Genomic DNA, 16734 nt, shown 5'->3' with positions numbered 1-16734 from the left:
AGCCACACTTTCTCATTGGCTTGCATTTTGTGCATGATGGACGGATGGGAAATAGGAGTGAGTAAACGGGAAATTTGTGATTGACATAAGGAAATTGAAAGTTTTGGAGGTCACATTATTCAGCGATTCCCCCATTAATTAAAAAATGTTTATGATTAAATTTTTTGAATAGAAAAATATATGATTTGGAAGAGTCAAACTTCTATAAATTATAAATTTTGGAGTACAATATGAAAGTAAGCAAATTCCATTTCAAAGGTGAGAACTAATTCCTTTTTTGAAGCCTTGTTGGGTCTTTATCTTTTTTGTCATTTGAGTGTATGGTGTGTAGCTTTGTAGAAAAAGAGTCTCTACAACATTTTTTGGGTCATGTTGCTTGCATGGGAGATCGATGGTGTGCGACTTGTGGCATAAAAACACTCATATTGTTGAAGCAAAGATGGATAAGTGAGGCTTGAGAATAGACGAGCAAAATGGATGCTTATGGGATTGTGGTTGAGAATAGACGAGCAAAATGGATGCTTATGGGATTGTGGTGCTGTGTAAATGATTTGATGCCTTAGATTCTAACGGCACAACAGAAGTAGAGCGAGACACAAGGCTCAAGGGATGTGATAGGGCATAAAAGAACCTAAAAATTTAATAATAAATAATACAAATATTAATTTACAATTATAAATCATCTAAATTAAAATAATGTGTCGTTCATTGTTGCTTACGCATGATGCAAATGGCGCAGGGGGTGTGTCGTGCCACATTATGCATCATTACATGTCTTATTTCGTGTTATTGCATGTAGCATAGAAGACATAAATAGAGATAATCATTTTTTTTGCTTGGTACCACTTGAAAAGCCGAAGGGTTTGTAGAATGGATTCATGTGGGTGATTCTAGTTCCTACCTACCACCGAAAAAAAATTTCATCACATGTTAAAGAGCCACCAAAACAAAATTCATTACATGTTAAAGAGCAAATATCGGGGATCTTTGAGCCAGGTATTTTAATATCTGCTGAATATTCTATTGTAATATAACTGTTGTTTCTTTTTGAGATCCACTTGATTTATGACTTATGATTCTCCCAACTCCAGTTGGTCGTCTGTATTCTGATACATTTTAATAATCTAGCGTACAAAAAACACCATCCTCCATCACTAAACGATGAAGTGTGGCGTTTGGAAAAGATTGGTAAAGATGGTGCTTTCCACAAGAGGCTCGCTGAAAATGAGATTCATACTGTTCAAGATTTCTTAAGGAATTTAGTCATGGACTCATCCAAGCTGCGAAGTGTAAGAAATGCACTCAATTTTTCTTAGAAACACCGCAAAATACAAATATCATTTATAACAACTCACATTTCACTTCAATATCTGTAGCTGCTGGGTAATGGAATGTCTAACAAGATATGGGAAGCTACTCTAGAGCATGCAAAAGAGTGTGTTCCAGATGATAAGCTGTATTCTTATTGCGGGGGAGGAGGGTTTATCCTCATCTTCAATTCTATATATCAGCTCATCGGTGCAATCATTGACCACATATACCATCACATGAATGAACTGTCTGCATCACAGAAGGTATAAACTGATATAAGTTTTTCAGTTTTAAAGGGTTTATCTTATTCCACTTATCATGCTGCTGTGATTGTCTACTTCAGTCTTCACTGAAACTTTATGTCCACAAGGGGCAAAACATAACCACTGAGGGAGAAAAGGACCAGCTAGAATAGGAAGACAAATTAGAAGAAAAAGATCCATTGCACCTAAATATCATTAGAATTGGGCGACATCTTGACATTATCAATGTTGGAGTGTGGAGACCGTCACCCGAAGGGAAAAATTCCAGTGCCTCAAAGGAGCGCTGCTGCACTGCTCCTACGGGCGTTCCTGCGCCTGTCTTGGCGTAACCACACCAAATTCAGGTGTAGTTACCTTGGATGGCGTAACCACACCACAATGGGCGTAGCTATGCCGACATAATTCGGATATTTTGCTTCCTTCACGAGTGCATGAAATATTTGAATCGCTACTCGGCAGTTTCTTTTGTTCGGTTCTTAAAGCTTCGATTTAAGCAACAAAGAAAAATGACACTTGTGTGCGATGTACTCTCTTGAAATGTTTTATGTGGAATAGAGAAGTTCGAGAGGAGGATTTCAAAGTGAGAGCTTTCTTTTGCGAGATCGAGAGGAAGGTTTTGACCAAAGTTCGGTAATTTTCTATAATTACAGAGAGTAGATCCGCTTGTGTTTCTCTTACTTTTTCTCCCATTCATATTGAAATTTCTCAGTGGTCTAGCTTCATGGGTTTTTCACATTCTCGGTATTTTTCCTAGTGTTCTCTTTCTGGAATTGTTTTGTGTGCTTTTGTTAGATTTGTTTTTGTTCTAGATTTTTCAAATTAGTCTGATCCTATTATGTGATATGGTTTTGATCTCTAATTGATCAAAGCCCTAAGTACATATTTCTATTCCAACAAGTGGTATCAGCGCTGAATATGTTTGATTCGAGTAGGAACAATGACCAATGAAGCAATGTACAAAGCAGAGAAATTCAATGGATTTATATTAGTGTTCTGGAGGATGCAAGTGGAGGATTTGTTGTATCAGAAAAAAATATATTTGCCACTACAATGAATCACTAAGAAGCCTGAATCGGTAACTATAAAAGAATGGAATGTGTTGGATCGAACAACCCTTAGGTTTGATCTTCTTGTCACTTTTCTTATCTGTTGCATTCAATACAGTAAATGAGATAATCAAGGTAAATCTTGACGACACTGACAATGATGTATGGGAAACCTACTTCAAATAAGATTTTTCTAATGAAGAGGTTATTCAACATGAAAATAGTAGAAGACAGTTCAATGACAGAATATATGAACAATTTCAGCGTTGTAAGAAACTATTTGTTACGCAGAGATCAATTTGATTATGATGTCATAGTAGTATTAATTTTGTGTTTATTGTTGGATAACTGGGATGGATTAGTTACGTCCGTGAGTGATTATTCAGGGAATATGAAGCTTAACTTCGATAGCATCGTCGGGTTGGAGCTGAATGAAGAAGTTCACAGAGAGATAGCTAATGGTGAATCTTAAAATTTTGCGTTGAATGTTGAAAATAGGGGAAATAATCTAGACAGAAATATGGGAAGAGACCGACTCAAGTCTAGAAGAGAAAAGTCCAGCTTAAGCAGACGACACGACAGAGGATAAAGTTGAAATTATGGAAAGAAAAGATATTTCAAGAAAGATTATAAAGCTTTAAGGAGGGCTGGTGGTAGAGGATAAGAAAGGAATCTTTTTACAAAAATCTCTAGTGGAGAAATCCAAGGTGCTCTCTAGGGTTATCTTTAACTAGTATTGAATTTTGGATAGTAGATTTATATCTATTTTCATGCATGCCCCAATAAAGAGGTGTTTATAAATTACATAGAGTGATTTAAGAAAGATTTATTCGTGAGACAATAATGCCTATAATATTGTAGAAAAGAGTGATGCAGATATCTAGTTGTCAAATGAAACAGTCTGGAAGCTCATTGAATTTAGAAATTTTCTAAGTCTGAAGAGAAATTTGATCTCGGTGAGCTAACTAATAAGTCAAGGTTCGTGACTCTTTCATAGGTGATTCGTGGAAGGTGATCAGGGGCCAATGGTGATGACTCGGGATAATATCGAAGACATTCTTTACCCAATCAATTAAATGGCAGATTTCATTGATGCGGATGGAGCCAAGGTGGATGTAAGTATATGACCCGTAAGCTTGGCCATATAAGCAAAAATGTATAAAGTCTTTACTTTCAAAGAATAAACTTTAGGGTTTAAAATCTATAGTTTTTTATTTTTGTGAAGATTGTATAAATGATAACGAGAAGAAAATTTCTTTTTTTAAATGTGGGTTGATGGTGAAGACAAAGGAACTGAAGTTAGGGCATATCGACGTTTGGGGTCGTACTCTTATTCAGTCAATTAAAGGTTCTCACTATTTTGTCACATTTATTGAAGATCACACCATAAATGTATGAGTTTATTTCTTAAAGCAAAAATCTAGCATATTTGAAGTGTTTAAAAAGTGGAAGGTTGTGGTGGAAAATGAGATAAACTTGAAATTAAAGTATCTCAAATCAGGTAATGGGGGCGAGTATCGTAATAAAAAGCTTAGGAATTACTATGCTTCATAAAGGATCAGGCATGAGTTGACTGTTTCAAGAACTCCATAGTAGAATAAGTAGCTGAGAGCATGAATAGAATCATCACCGAGTGTACTAGAAGTATTAGGTTGTATACAGACTTGAAAAGGCAGTTCTGAGCAGAAGTAATAAACACTGCAGAGTATCTGATCAACTGTGGTTCACTGTACAATTGAAGGGAGGCTTACCTAAAAAAGCCTTGAGTGACAAAGAGGTAAATCTATCTCATTTAAAATATTTGGGTATCCTGAACATGGACATGTTGATGTAGAGAATATAACTAAGCTAGACTAAAAATCCTTAAGTGCACTTCATTGGTTATGACTCATATGAGTTTTGATACAAGTTCTGTGATTATCAGAATAAAAAATTTATCAGGAGCAGAGATGTTATATTTAATGAAATAGATATATACAGGGGCAGAATTAGAACTCAGGATAGCTCGTTAGTTACTTCGGAATAATCCAAATATGTTAAGATAGAAGACACCGGTGATCAGGAGAGCGGAGATAAAAGCACTCAATCGGATTAGGTATAAGAATTTCCACAGTTAACTGCTACTGAGGTCAGGAGATCCATCAGAGCTATTCAACGGATCCTTTTTTTGTCCTATTTGTGTTTAATAGATAGTGATGAACTAGAGTGCTATGAGGAGACTACTCAAGTTGAAAATTCAAGTGAGTGAGAGCTTGTCATGGATGATGAAATGCAGTCGTTAGAGTCAAATCAGACCTTAGATTGGCAGGATTACCGGATGGTAAAAGAGCACTATACAACAAGTGAGTCTACAATGCGAAAGAGAAGTCAAATGGTAGCATACACTACAAGGTAAAACTTATTTTGAAGGGGTTCTAGCAGAAGAAAGGAGTGAATATACATAATTTTTTTCTCTTTTGTTGAAGATGAGAACCGCTAAAGTTATGTTGAGCTTGGTAGCAGAGGAAGAACTACATCCAAAGAAGATAGAAGTAAAAAATAGCTTTCTTTCATGGAGATCTGGAAGAGGAATTATATATGGTACATCCGCATGTTACAAGTTTCCAAGAAAAGAAATTGGCCTGGATGTCGAAAAAGAGCCTGTATGGCCAGATCTCGAGACTGTTTTATAGGATATTTGAAAGGTTCATGTCAGACTGGGCACATGAAGTGTCAGACAGATCACCATTAATTTATAAAAAATTTTGATAATTGTCATTATTTGCTCTATTTGTTTGTGGATGACGTGCTGATTGTAGGGCTGATATGGAGAAAATAAAGGACTTAAATGAGTTTGAGATGAATGATTAAAGTCCAACAAGAAACATCCTTGAGATGAGCATTAGTAGGGATATGGGTACAGGTATACTGAATTTGTCTCGGACAGGGTGTTGAAAAGACCCTATAGATGTTGAACATGGGTGAGACAAAACTACTTTGCACCGCACCCTTTATGAAGTCACTTGAAGCTATTTATAAACAGAGTAAACACAGATGGGGAGAGCTCCTTATGCTTAAACAGTTGGAAGTCTAACTTATGGTATGATTTGTACCATACAAGATATTGTATATGCGGTGAGAGTAGTCAGCAAGTATGTGGGAAATCCATGCAGACATCATTCGAATACAGTGAAGATGATTCTCAGATATTTGAGAGGAACGGTCAAAATAACACTTTGCTATGGAAATGTTGGGAGCAATCTACAGGAATTTGTAGATGCAGATATGATATGAGATTTGGATGATAGAAAAAGTACAACAAAGTATATCTTCACTTTGAGAAACATAGTGGCCAGTTGGGTTTTTAAGTTACAGAAGATTGTTGTATTTTCAATTATGAAAGTTGAATATGTTGCTATCATTGAGGCTAGTAATGAGATGATTTAATTACAGGACTCTATGGAAGGATTGAGCAAGTGCAGGGAATTGGAAAGTTTAATAGCGACAACTTGAATGCATTTCACACCGAAGGGCATAATTCTATTGCTTAAAAGGAGCACTCTTGTGACACTCCCTTGGGTGCTTTTGCGTCTGTGTTGGTGTAGCCACGCCCGATTCAAGAGTAGCTTTGTTGGGCAGCATAACCACATCACGACGGGGGTAGCTACATCAGGATGTTTTGGATCTTTTGCTTTCTTCCCGAGCGCACAAAATATATACATTGCTACTCGATGTTGTCACGCTGTCGAGGTAATTTCTCTTGTTCGGTTTTTAAAGCTTTGATTCGAGTGATGAAGAAAAACGAATCTTGCATGCAGTGTATTCTCTTGAAGTTTTTTGTGTGGAGCAAAGAAATTCGAGAGAAGGATTTTTAAGTGAGGGCTTTTTCTTGAGAGATCAAGAGAAGGGTTTCGAGCTGAGTTCTATAAGTTTTTATATTTGTAGAGAGTATATCTGAGGATATATTTCTGTCCTTTTTCTCTCATTCATAGTGGAATTTCTTGGTGTTGTGGCTCCATGAATTTTTTTCCAGTGCTCGGTTTTTCTATATAAATCATGCTGGGCTTTTTCTAGAATTATTTTGTTGTGTTTTTGTTCAAATGTTTTTATTCCGAATTTCTCTAATTTATGATCCTATTCTGGAGTGCTTTTGATCGTTAATTGATCAGAGCCTCAAGTTTATATTTCCATCTCAACAATTAAAATAGATATAAATATTTTTTATTATTTGTTATCAAAATAAGATTACATAACATAACAACTCTGCAAATCTAATAACCCCTAAACTTACTTAGAATTGATAAATACAGACCAGCTCTTTTCTTTTAGGTATTTTTTTTCCTTACTCTAGGTCGGCCATGCACTTGCTCATCCTTGTTGTTTGCAGATTATAGTGGACAAGTTGAAAGAACTTGCTTACAGAAATCAAAATGACATAGCTGAGCTGACACTACCTGTTCACACTTTTACAAAGCTACCAGCGATAGATGGTTCCATAAACCCGCCTGTCTCATGTTGGCCTGAACCTCAGGTTCCAGATATCCCCGCTGGGACACTTCAAGGTGGTTGGAATTAGCAGCCTTGTTTATGAATCTTCATCCCCTTTGAATTCCTCTCACACTACATTGACAGCTGACATGCTCTTTTTAACAGATGAGCCAAACAAGCTTCTGCTAAGCGTTCCACGCAGCGGACTTTTAGAAGACCTCATTCAGCTGAAAGACGTTTTCGGCCCAACTCAAAGATTTGGTTCCCTCAACAATTATAATTGCCATGAAAGAGAGTTGTTTGACCTCCCTGAAGGTAAAGCGAGCGCCATCATGACTACTGAGCAGCCGTTTGCTGGACACAACAATTCTGATTTTGAGCTGCTGAGTTCTTTTATGCCTCCATTATGGGACCATGGCAAGGCACTTTCTCGGACGTCAGATGGCTCATTAGGCTTTCCGACATCACAAACGGGTACAAGTGCTCGTATCGGATCTAGCCGGTGGGTTAAGTTGATTGCAGCGCTTAAATGGCTGTTCATAATGCGGCAACTGGCTGCAAGAAAGGCCGTAGAGCCTGCCAATGTGAATAGGATTACTGAAATTGGATACCCAGCGTTAACAACTGCCATGTGCACTGATGCGACAACATGGTGGTGAATTTTCCTGTGTTGAAAATGGTCTTTGGATGAAGTGCTCTTCTGGCTGTTGTTCTCTATACTTGCTATATTTTTAATAGGAATTTAGGACTTTTCTTTCTTCAGTGCAGTTAGTTGTATAATCTAAATGTTGACTGAAATATTTTTTGAAAAAAAGAAGGTTCCTGTTCCTTCATAAGACTTTTAGGTGGTGTTTGGTAACGCCTTATTAACAGTATTTATCTATAGAATTTATTAAATGCAACCAAATAAAAAAAAGAAAAAAAATGCAAATTCTATGAATTTATGAAATTTTGGATTTGAAGTCCAAGTTTTGCCTTCCATTCATGTTATTTCGGTTTTAATAAATCCAGTAAGGGGTGGATTTACTAAATCCAGATTTATTAAATTTTACTAACTCTAAATTCATTTTGCAGCCAAACGCCCCGTATAATTTGTAGAGTAGAGTTGGAGCATTCTTATTGAGACGAAATCTGCCCTGATCAAAAGCAATTTGCTGTTTCTAGAGGCAGTGAAGTTAAAGGTTTTGTCATATCCCGCTAATGATTAATGAGGTTAACTAAAAGGCTGTTTGGTTGAATGTTCTAACGGTGTATTCCAAATTAAACACATGAATTTTTAAAATTTTGATGTTTGGTATTCTAAAAATTAAAAACCTTATGAATTCATAGGATACTTTACTTTTACACTGAAGTTACCTTTCGGTATACATGTAGTCCGCTCATTTCAGAGCGAAAACCAATCATGCCTTCTCACTGACTATTGCAACCAACTCCATAGTCCGCTCATTTCAGAGCGAAAACCAATCATGCCGCACTGCTCAAGAATGTTGTTATCGTGAAAGCCGTGTCTCCCGCTACCCCCAACACATGAACTACAGCATAACCAGTAACTAAAAAAAAAAAAAAAGGCTTGTGAGAACCGAGTAGCATTCCAATTAATTTGTTCTGAGAAATTTCTCCCGAGCAGGCGAAGCCGCGAAGGCTTCTCACTGACTATTGCAACCAACTCCCGCGACGAGCGCTATCTACATATGTCATACTTATGCAATTCTGAGTGCGTAACTAAAAAAAAAAAAAAAGGCTTGTGAGAACCGAGTAGCATTCCAATTAATTTGTTCTGAGAAATTTCTCCCGAGCAGGCGAAGCCGCGAAGGCTTCTCACTGACTATTGCAACCAACTCCCGCGACGAGCGCTATCTACATATGTCATACTTATGCAATTCTGAGTGCGTATGATCCCGAATAATCTTCCAATAACTCAGTTATTGGAGATTATTAAGAGGTTATTGGGGGTATTAACCCCAATAACATCTCAATAACTTATCTATACATTTCGCGGCTCGCACTCATCTTTTTTCCTGTCATTGGAAGGTTTTGTGAGGTTATTGAGGGTATTAACCCCAATAACAACGATATAACCCTGCAATACCCTCCAAATAACCTTCATACGCATGCAATTCTGCGTGCGTATGATGTACGTAAATATTTTTCTCCCGCCACAGGTGATTGTTTCTTTCACTGATGATTCCCACTGCATTTGCATATGTTTTCCCTTTGATCTACCGTAGTTCGAGATCCTGTAGCTGCTTTAAGGACGAATTGGTGAGGAGGTTTCTTAATTTGTTGTGTTTTTTTTTTGGAGTATCAAATTGGTGAGGAGGAAGAAGAAGCTGGAAAGATATATAGTATATTATTTATGGAGCTTCAAATATGTTTTCTAAAATTTTGCCCCATTGAAGTCTCAAAATCTGTCTTCGTTTTCATTACAATTCAATTTCAGTAGCTTCGTTTACCGTTTCATTTTTTGTCAAAGGGGTTTAGCTTTAAAGTCTTTTGTTGATCAATTAGCCAACTTCAATAACCTGCATTGAGAAATGTTCCAAAGTTGCCTTTAATTTCAAAATCATTCGCAGTCACCAAGGGATGTGTTCGATTTGCAAGATATTGATTTCAGGTGATCGTTATTTGCACATTTTTAGTAGTATAAATTAATGATGGAATTTTTTGTAACAAATGTTGCTATATGAAGAGGGAATAACGTCTTATTATTTTCATCATTAAAAACAAAGAAGATTTACCAACATACAACTTAGCATATACTTACATATATATTACTCAAAGGGGTTGTTTTTATATAGCATCTATGAAAGAGAAGGTGTATTTATCTTTCATATGCTAAAGTAGTGATAATTTTTATGTGATATGAAGTATTAGGCTGGTATAAATCTAAAGAGCAAAGTTTAGATGTTAGGAATGTAAAAACAAAAGACATAAGGTGGTATGCATGCAACTTAATAGTTGTAAAAGCATAAGCCATGCATGGTAGATATTGAAAAATATTATTTATGAACTTTCAAATTTGCATTATATACATACTTACCAGTCAATTCGATTGTATTTACATATGTAACAATTAAAGTTTGTTTTCATACAATTAAACTTTCCAAATCCTTGATTTTGTATAAAAAAAATACCTACTAGTGGGATAGGAAATGACTGTTATTTAGTTGAAGTAACATTATTTAACATTTTATTGTTTACATTCACCTTTATATATATATATATATATATTTACACATATACATCTTAGACACACGCCACGTACTTAGAACAGCTTGTCGAACATCTGCTTGTCAGTTGTAAGTCCCCTTTGGTTGGGGCTCGATTCCCCCCGAGTGTAGGGTGTGGTAGTTGAATTCTTAGGTGCATAAGGGATGGTCGGGGCTGATATAATAGCCTCCGACCATTTCTTTTAAAAAAACAATAATAAAAATATACATCTACACACACACACATACACACACACACACACACATGCATATATATCATATCATATATACATATACACATACACATACATATACATAAACATTTACATATAGATACATACATTTATACATAGATTTTTTTTGGGCAGAAGTTCGAAGACAATTTTATTACTAAAAATCAAAAGGATTGGATCCCTCTAAAAGACAAAAAAGTAAAAATATAAACTCACCCCTAAGGGTCCCAAATACCTGGTATACAAACACACTCAAAAAGTTCCTCAAAAAAGTTACATGTACACCCATAAAAATCTCCAAAAGAGTAAAGAAACCCTAAATATCAAAGACATAGAAGAAAACAATGATCTGTAAGAAACCCAACTATAGAAAAAAGTGAGTAAGCTACCAAGCATTGTAAGGTATGCCAAAGAAGAAACCAGCAAGCAATCAACAAAAATTCTGTCAAACCACGACTCCATTTAGCAATCATCAAATTTCCCATGGGGCTGACAACAACATCTACAACTCCTAATCTAGCTCTTTAAAAATGAATCTGCAAACAAATTCAACAAGGCAAAACAAAATAGTAGATATGCGCAGTTGAACCAGTAATGATAGGATTTAGAAAGGAGGCAGTTGAGGTTAACTCTTGACACCAGCCAAAATGCTAAATAGTTCAGTTCCCCAAGTCAAGATTAGCAACTTCAACATGAAATCCTAAGCAATTGTTTTAAGATCCTATCAAAGATATCACTTAAAAGGACATCCACAAATGTATGCACTCCAAACGATCCCTACTCACTTATGTAGCAAATCCCCAAAATACTGTACTGAAGTTGAAAACATAGCCACAAACCAAGACACCAAAACCAACTCAAACAGAAGATCAAGGACAACTCACTGAATTAAATTAGAACATGAAAATTATCTCCATACCACAGCCATACAACATCCTTCCAAAGCAGCTCCATATCAATTTTATAATCAGTGTGCCTTCACGACATCACCCATTGCAAATAGTTTGAGTTTTAAAGAAAGATCTTCTATTGCATCAAATACATTAGAAAAGCTAATCCATATATCGAAAGAGAGTAAGTATCATAAGGCCCTTTTCTAGCATCTGAGATAGGGAGCATCTAAAAGATCTCCAACAACAATTTTCTAAAGCTTCCCTGGAAGTTTCCTCCCCACTTGTATTTCATAATGTGTGGCACCAGACCTGGCCAACCAATTGGCTGGTGTATTTCCTTCTCTATAAATAAATTTCCAAAAAATGTTAATCTATGATTCAAGAGACTTAATTATTTTTACATAGTGCATAATATCCCAAGATGCCTCTCTCTTGCTCTCTAACATTTCCACCAATACAGTGGAATCCACCTCCATCTGCAAAGAAAGCCAATTAGCACGATTAGCTAAAAGAACAGTGACATGCCTAAAAATGTGCTATTTTTTATATACAATTAATGCTTATTTTTATTGATATTGCACTTTAATGGAAGTTATTTTTGTACTTTTGATTATAGGTACAATAGGTTAAGCAATTGGAGCAAATGGAGCAAAAATGGCGCAAGTTGGAGTCAAATGGAGCAAAGAAGAAAATTTGGTCCTGGCGCCTAGGTGCCCACCTGACATTTATTTCATTGCTTCTAGAAGACACAATTATTTCATTTCTTCTAGGAGACTGATGCCTAGGCGCCAGAATCAGTTTGTTTTAAGATGTAATGTATTTAGTCAGATTTTGAAGGGGCATTTAAAGTGACTCTTGGGGATTTTATGGGCTATTATAAGGGGGTGTCTTTTCAAGTGGTGAGGGGGGAAGGAAGGTATGTGGGGTGTGTCTCTTCAGTTGAGGGGGTGTGTCTATTAGAGTGTGATTGTAAGGAGAATTGAAAATTCATCAAAGGAACTTCAAGTGTTTCGTATTTTTGTTTGAGTTTTGTAAAAGTTTGTTGTGTAAAACTAATTTTAAATATCAATCCAAATCTTGTTATATTTTCTCCATGAAATATGAGTAATTTTCTTTATCTTATTTCTTGTGATGAGAAATAATCATGTTGGATTAGAACTTTTTAGAAATTCTTTTATTTAAATATTGTGATGGTATATTACTTCATGCTTCATTTACTTATGTAATTTGGCCAATTCATAAGTTGGAACATATTGTCAAAAAATAATGACTCGGGAGGGCTATGCTTTTCCTCAACTAGTAATTACCACACTAACCTTTAGGATGAAGAAAAAGTAATCTTAGGCTGAGTATAAATAGAAAGAGAGATAAGATTTTACTGGTGTAAATTGGTGCTTCTAGGATGACAAACTAGAATCATAACCAATTTGACCTAGGGTTTGGAAATTAAGGCTAGGTTAGCCCTAATTGAGGGCTTACGTAGATACTCTAGGGTGACATGCTAGAATCTACCAAGCATAACCAGGGATTTTACAAACTTAACTCTAGGTTAGCCAATATTCTTTATATACTCGAAAGAGGGTAAAGAATATGTATGCTTATATTTGTCACAAAACTACATTGTAAATTTATAAACATTCAATTCCTATGTTGATTATGATCTCAATTCAAGGAGAAGTATTTTCATACAATTTGAACTTTTCTACATAAAACTACTTTAAAATCATTTAGCATTTTCTTTAAGTTTAGAAATAGAATTTGCATTAGTTACTTCTTTATACACATAAGATTTTGACCTTAACTCCTAGATAATTTACCTGCAGCTTAAGTAGAATTTTACTAAGACGATAAAAAGGGTTTTTTCCTTTCCTGTGGGATCGATACTTGGGCACAACGAAAAATTCCTATACACTTTTTAAACTAATACATGCACTTGCATAGTATCCTAATGTGTAAAATTGTTGAATTGTGGAGAAAAATGAGAATGAGAATTATTTGTTAAATGACACTCAGTCAAGAATTAAGGGTGCAAACACATATGGACAGCAGGAGTCAAGTTTTTGGCGCCATTGCTTGGAATTGGAATTGAAATAATTACACACTAAACATGCATATATTGTGTTGGGATCAAGTTTTTGGCGTTGTTGCCAGGGATCAACAAAACTTTTGACATAGAAATTTTTGTTGAACTGTAGACTTATTTTAGGAAAATTATAGTGTTGTCTACCTGTATAAGTACTTATTTGTGTGTTAAAAATATTTATATGTATTTTTGAGTTTCTTTTTAATTTAAATTTCTGAACTTTTACTTTTGTATGCATAGTCCAGGATCGTAAGGTTTAGTACTTTACAATTCTGAGTTAGAACAAACTATAAGAAAAAATTGAAAATAAAAAGAACTTTACAATTTAAAAGAAATGGCGAACACATCACATAATAACTTAAATAATCAAACAGTTAAAAATGAACATCATCATGTACAAAGACCTTTAAGAAGTTACGCAAACCCTACAACAGGTGAAATTCACATTAGCATACAAACCTCTGTTATAGCGGCTAACTTATTTGAGTTGAAACCCGTTATAATCCAAATGGTATAGAATAATCAGTTTGGGGAACTCCATATGAGGATACAAACTTACATCTAGCTAGTTTTGTAGAATTAAGTGTTACATTTAAGTATGATGGCGTCTCAAATGATGTTGTTAAATTTTCCCTTTTCATTACGGGATAAAGCTAAGATGTGGTTGAACTCTTTAGCACTTGGATTTATCTGAGTTAGGGTAATTTACCGTAAAAATTTCTAGCTAAATATTTTCTACCTTAAAAAATTGCTAACCATAAAAATGATATTACCTCATTTACTCAGAATGAAGGCGAGTCAATACAAAAAGCTTGGGAACGATTTAAAGAAATCCTTAAAAAGTGTCCACATCATGATTTTCCATACGGGTTGATTGTTCAAACATATTACAATGGGTTGGTAGGATCCCTTAGGTCTATCATTGAAGCTGCTACTGGTGGTTCATTAATGTCAAAACCACTTGATGAAGCATATTCTTTAATCAAAGAGATGGTTACAAACAACTTTCAATGACCCTATGAAAGGGTAAACTCTAAGAAAGTAGCTAGTGTTCATGATACTGATGTGATCTCTATTTTGGCTTCACAAGTTGCCACAATATCTAAGGTTGTATTACCTCTATTAGACTAATTCAGAATGAATTTACCTCAAACACCTCATGTGAGTGCAGAAAATGCATTGGGACAAATGATTGATTCTCAATCACCTTCATATAAAACTTTAAATGCAATTAATAATAAGCCCAATAACCCATATTTTAACTATTATAACCCACATTGGAAGAACTACCCTAACTTTAATTGGAATAATAACACTTGAGGTGGAAACCAACACTAAGGAAACAATTAAGCTAACTCTGTAGGAAACTAGAACAACTAGTGTAGTACTAACTAAAAACCTTTGTATCCTCCTAGGTTTAACAATAACCAACAATTTAAGGAGAAGAAGTTTATAGAAGAAGCAGTGTTACAAATGGGGAATCAATTACAAAGTCAGTGTTGCAATTAGAAATATTGAGAACCAACTAGAGCAAATTGCTAACTTTCTTAGCAATAGACCTCAGGGAACTCTTCCTAGCAATACTGACAAAAACCCTAAAGAGACTAATAAAGAGCAAGTTAAAGTTGTTCAACTCAAGAGTGGAAGGGAATTAAATGTTGGAATTTAAAAAGAAACTGAAGTTGAGAAACAGATAGCGGAAATTGAAAAACATGAAAATTTTTTTCCTAAGGATATGGAAAAACCTATCTCTTCGACTAAGATCAATTTAGAGAAACCACCACCTCTATTTTCTTAGAGACTTTGATAGCAGAAGCTGTATCAACAATTTTTGAAGTTTTTGGAGATATTTAAGAAGTTTACAATCAACATTCCTTCTACTGAAGTTCTGGAGCAAATGCCCAGTTATGTTAAGTTTATCAAAGATGTCTTAAATAAGAAAAGGAAGTTTTGAGATCACGAGAATGTTATACTTATTGAGGAGTGTAACAAAATAATTCAAAAAAAGCTTCCTAAAAAACTTAAGGATCTTGGTAGCTTTATTATTCCATGCGCGATAGGAGAAAGATTATGTGGAAAAGCTCTATGTGATTCAGGAGCTAGCCTTAACCTCATGCCCTTATCAACATTCAGAAGGTTGGACTTAAGAGAGATTTCTCCTACAACAGTAACCCTTTAGTTAGCAGATCAATCAATCACATATCTGAAAGGAGTTATAGAAGATGTACTGGTTAAGGTGGATTAATTTATCTTCCCTGTGGATTTCATTTTTTAGATGTAGTGAAAGATAAAAAAATATCTATCATTTTAGGGAGACCTTTCCTTGCTACAGGACGAGCTATGATAGATGTACAGAAAGAATAGTTAACCATGAGAGTTAATGATCAAGAAGTCACTTTCAATGTGTTAAAGTCATACTTAAGAAAAGAAAAGATGAGTGTTATAAAATGAAGATTATTGATTATTTAAGTAATAACCAATTCAGAGAAAGTTGTGAAGTTAAAACAAAACGACAAGAACTAGAGCATGAAAATGATATTGATTACAAAGAAAAGTCTATTGAGATAATGATGGAGGATTCAAACTAAGTTCAGGAAAGGTTTGAGCTTTTAGATGCTACAAAATATAGTAAACCTCTCATTCTTTTTATTGAAAAATCATCTAACTTGAGTTGAAGGTACTTCCTACTCATTTAAAGTATGCTTTTCTAGGAAACTTATCTGCACTACTTGTTATATTATCCTCAGATTTGACTCAAATTAAAGAAGAAAAAAGTAATCGAGATGCTCCAATTTTTTGAAAATTGAAGTTCTAATTATCTGAAGTTTGCAACTCCTATTTATCTGAAGTTTGAATATAGTTCTTCTTTAGTTGTGTCTGTTTCTGTTGTTAATTTTCTTGTTTTGCTTGCTTTGAAACTTTGAAAATTTGATTATTTTATTGTTATCTATATGGTCCTATGTCTATGACCGGGTCCAAGATTTGTAATTAATCCCATATATAATGAAAATTTTGAGAAAAATTTTTGAACTTTACGCGTTCTCTTTTCTACTTTGGATTTAAAATTCCATTAAATTAAAACAAAACTCACATGTAAAATGAGTAATCCTTTTCACAAAAACAAACTGAAATTTACTTTAATAAATACTCTGTTTTGTTCTTGTTCATGCCAAACTTCAGCCCACTGACGTTTCTTTCTGTCGTCTGCAGAAAAATGTCAGGACAGAGG

The 16734-nt window shown here is 34.9% G+C and overlaps 1 protein-coding gene across 3 annotated transcripts in view; it reads left to right on the top strand.

The window, feature by feature from the left end:
• Window positions 1–7898, top strand: part of LOC110036742 (calmodulin-binding protein 60 A-like) — a 38474-nt gene extending 30576 nt beyond the window's left edge. For all 3 annotated transcript variants that reach the window (XM_020741265.1, XM_020741266.1, XM_020741264.1), the window contains 4 exons: window positions 1129–1289; window positions 1377–1574; window positions 6987–7161; window positions 7253–7898. In XM_020741265.1, the coding sequence (XP_020596924.1) occupies window positions 1129–1289; window positions 1377–1574; window positions 6987–7161; window positions 7253–7746 (1028 nt within the window). In that variant the 3' untranslated portion in view covers window positions 7747–7898. The remainder of the gene's footprint in view (window positions 1–1128; window positions 1290–1376; window positions 1575–6986; window positions 7162–7252) is intronic.
• Window positions 7899–16734: the final 8836 nt, after the last annotated feature.

Source organism: Phalaenopsis equestris, unplaced genomic scaffold (genome assembly GCF_001263595.1).
Source record: "Phalaenopsis equestris unplaced genomic scaffold, ASM126359v1 Scaffold210355, whole genome shotgun sequence".
NCBI classification, from domain to species: Eukaryota; Viridiplantae; Streptophyta; class Magnoliopsida; order Asparagales; family Orchidaceae; genus Phalaenopsis; species Phalaenopsis equestris.
Note: the sequence above shows the minus strand (reverse complement) of the source record. Positions and strands in the feature narration are given on the sequence as shown.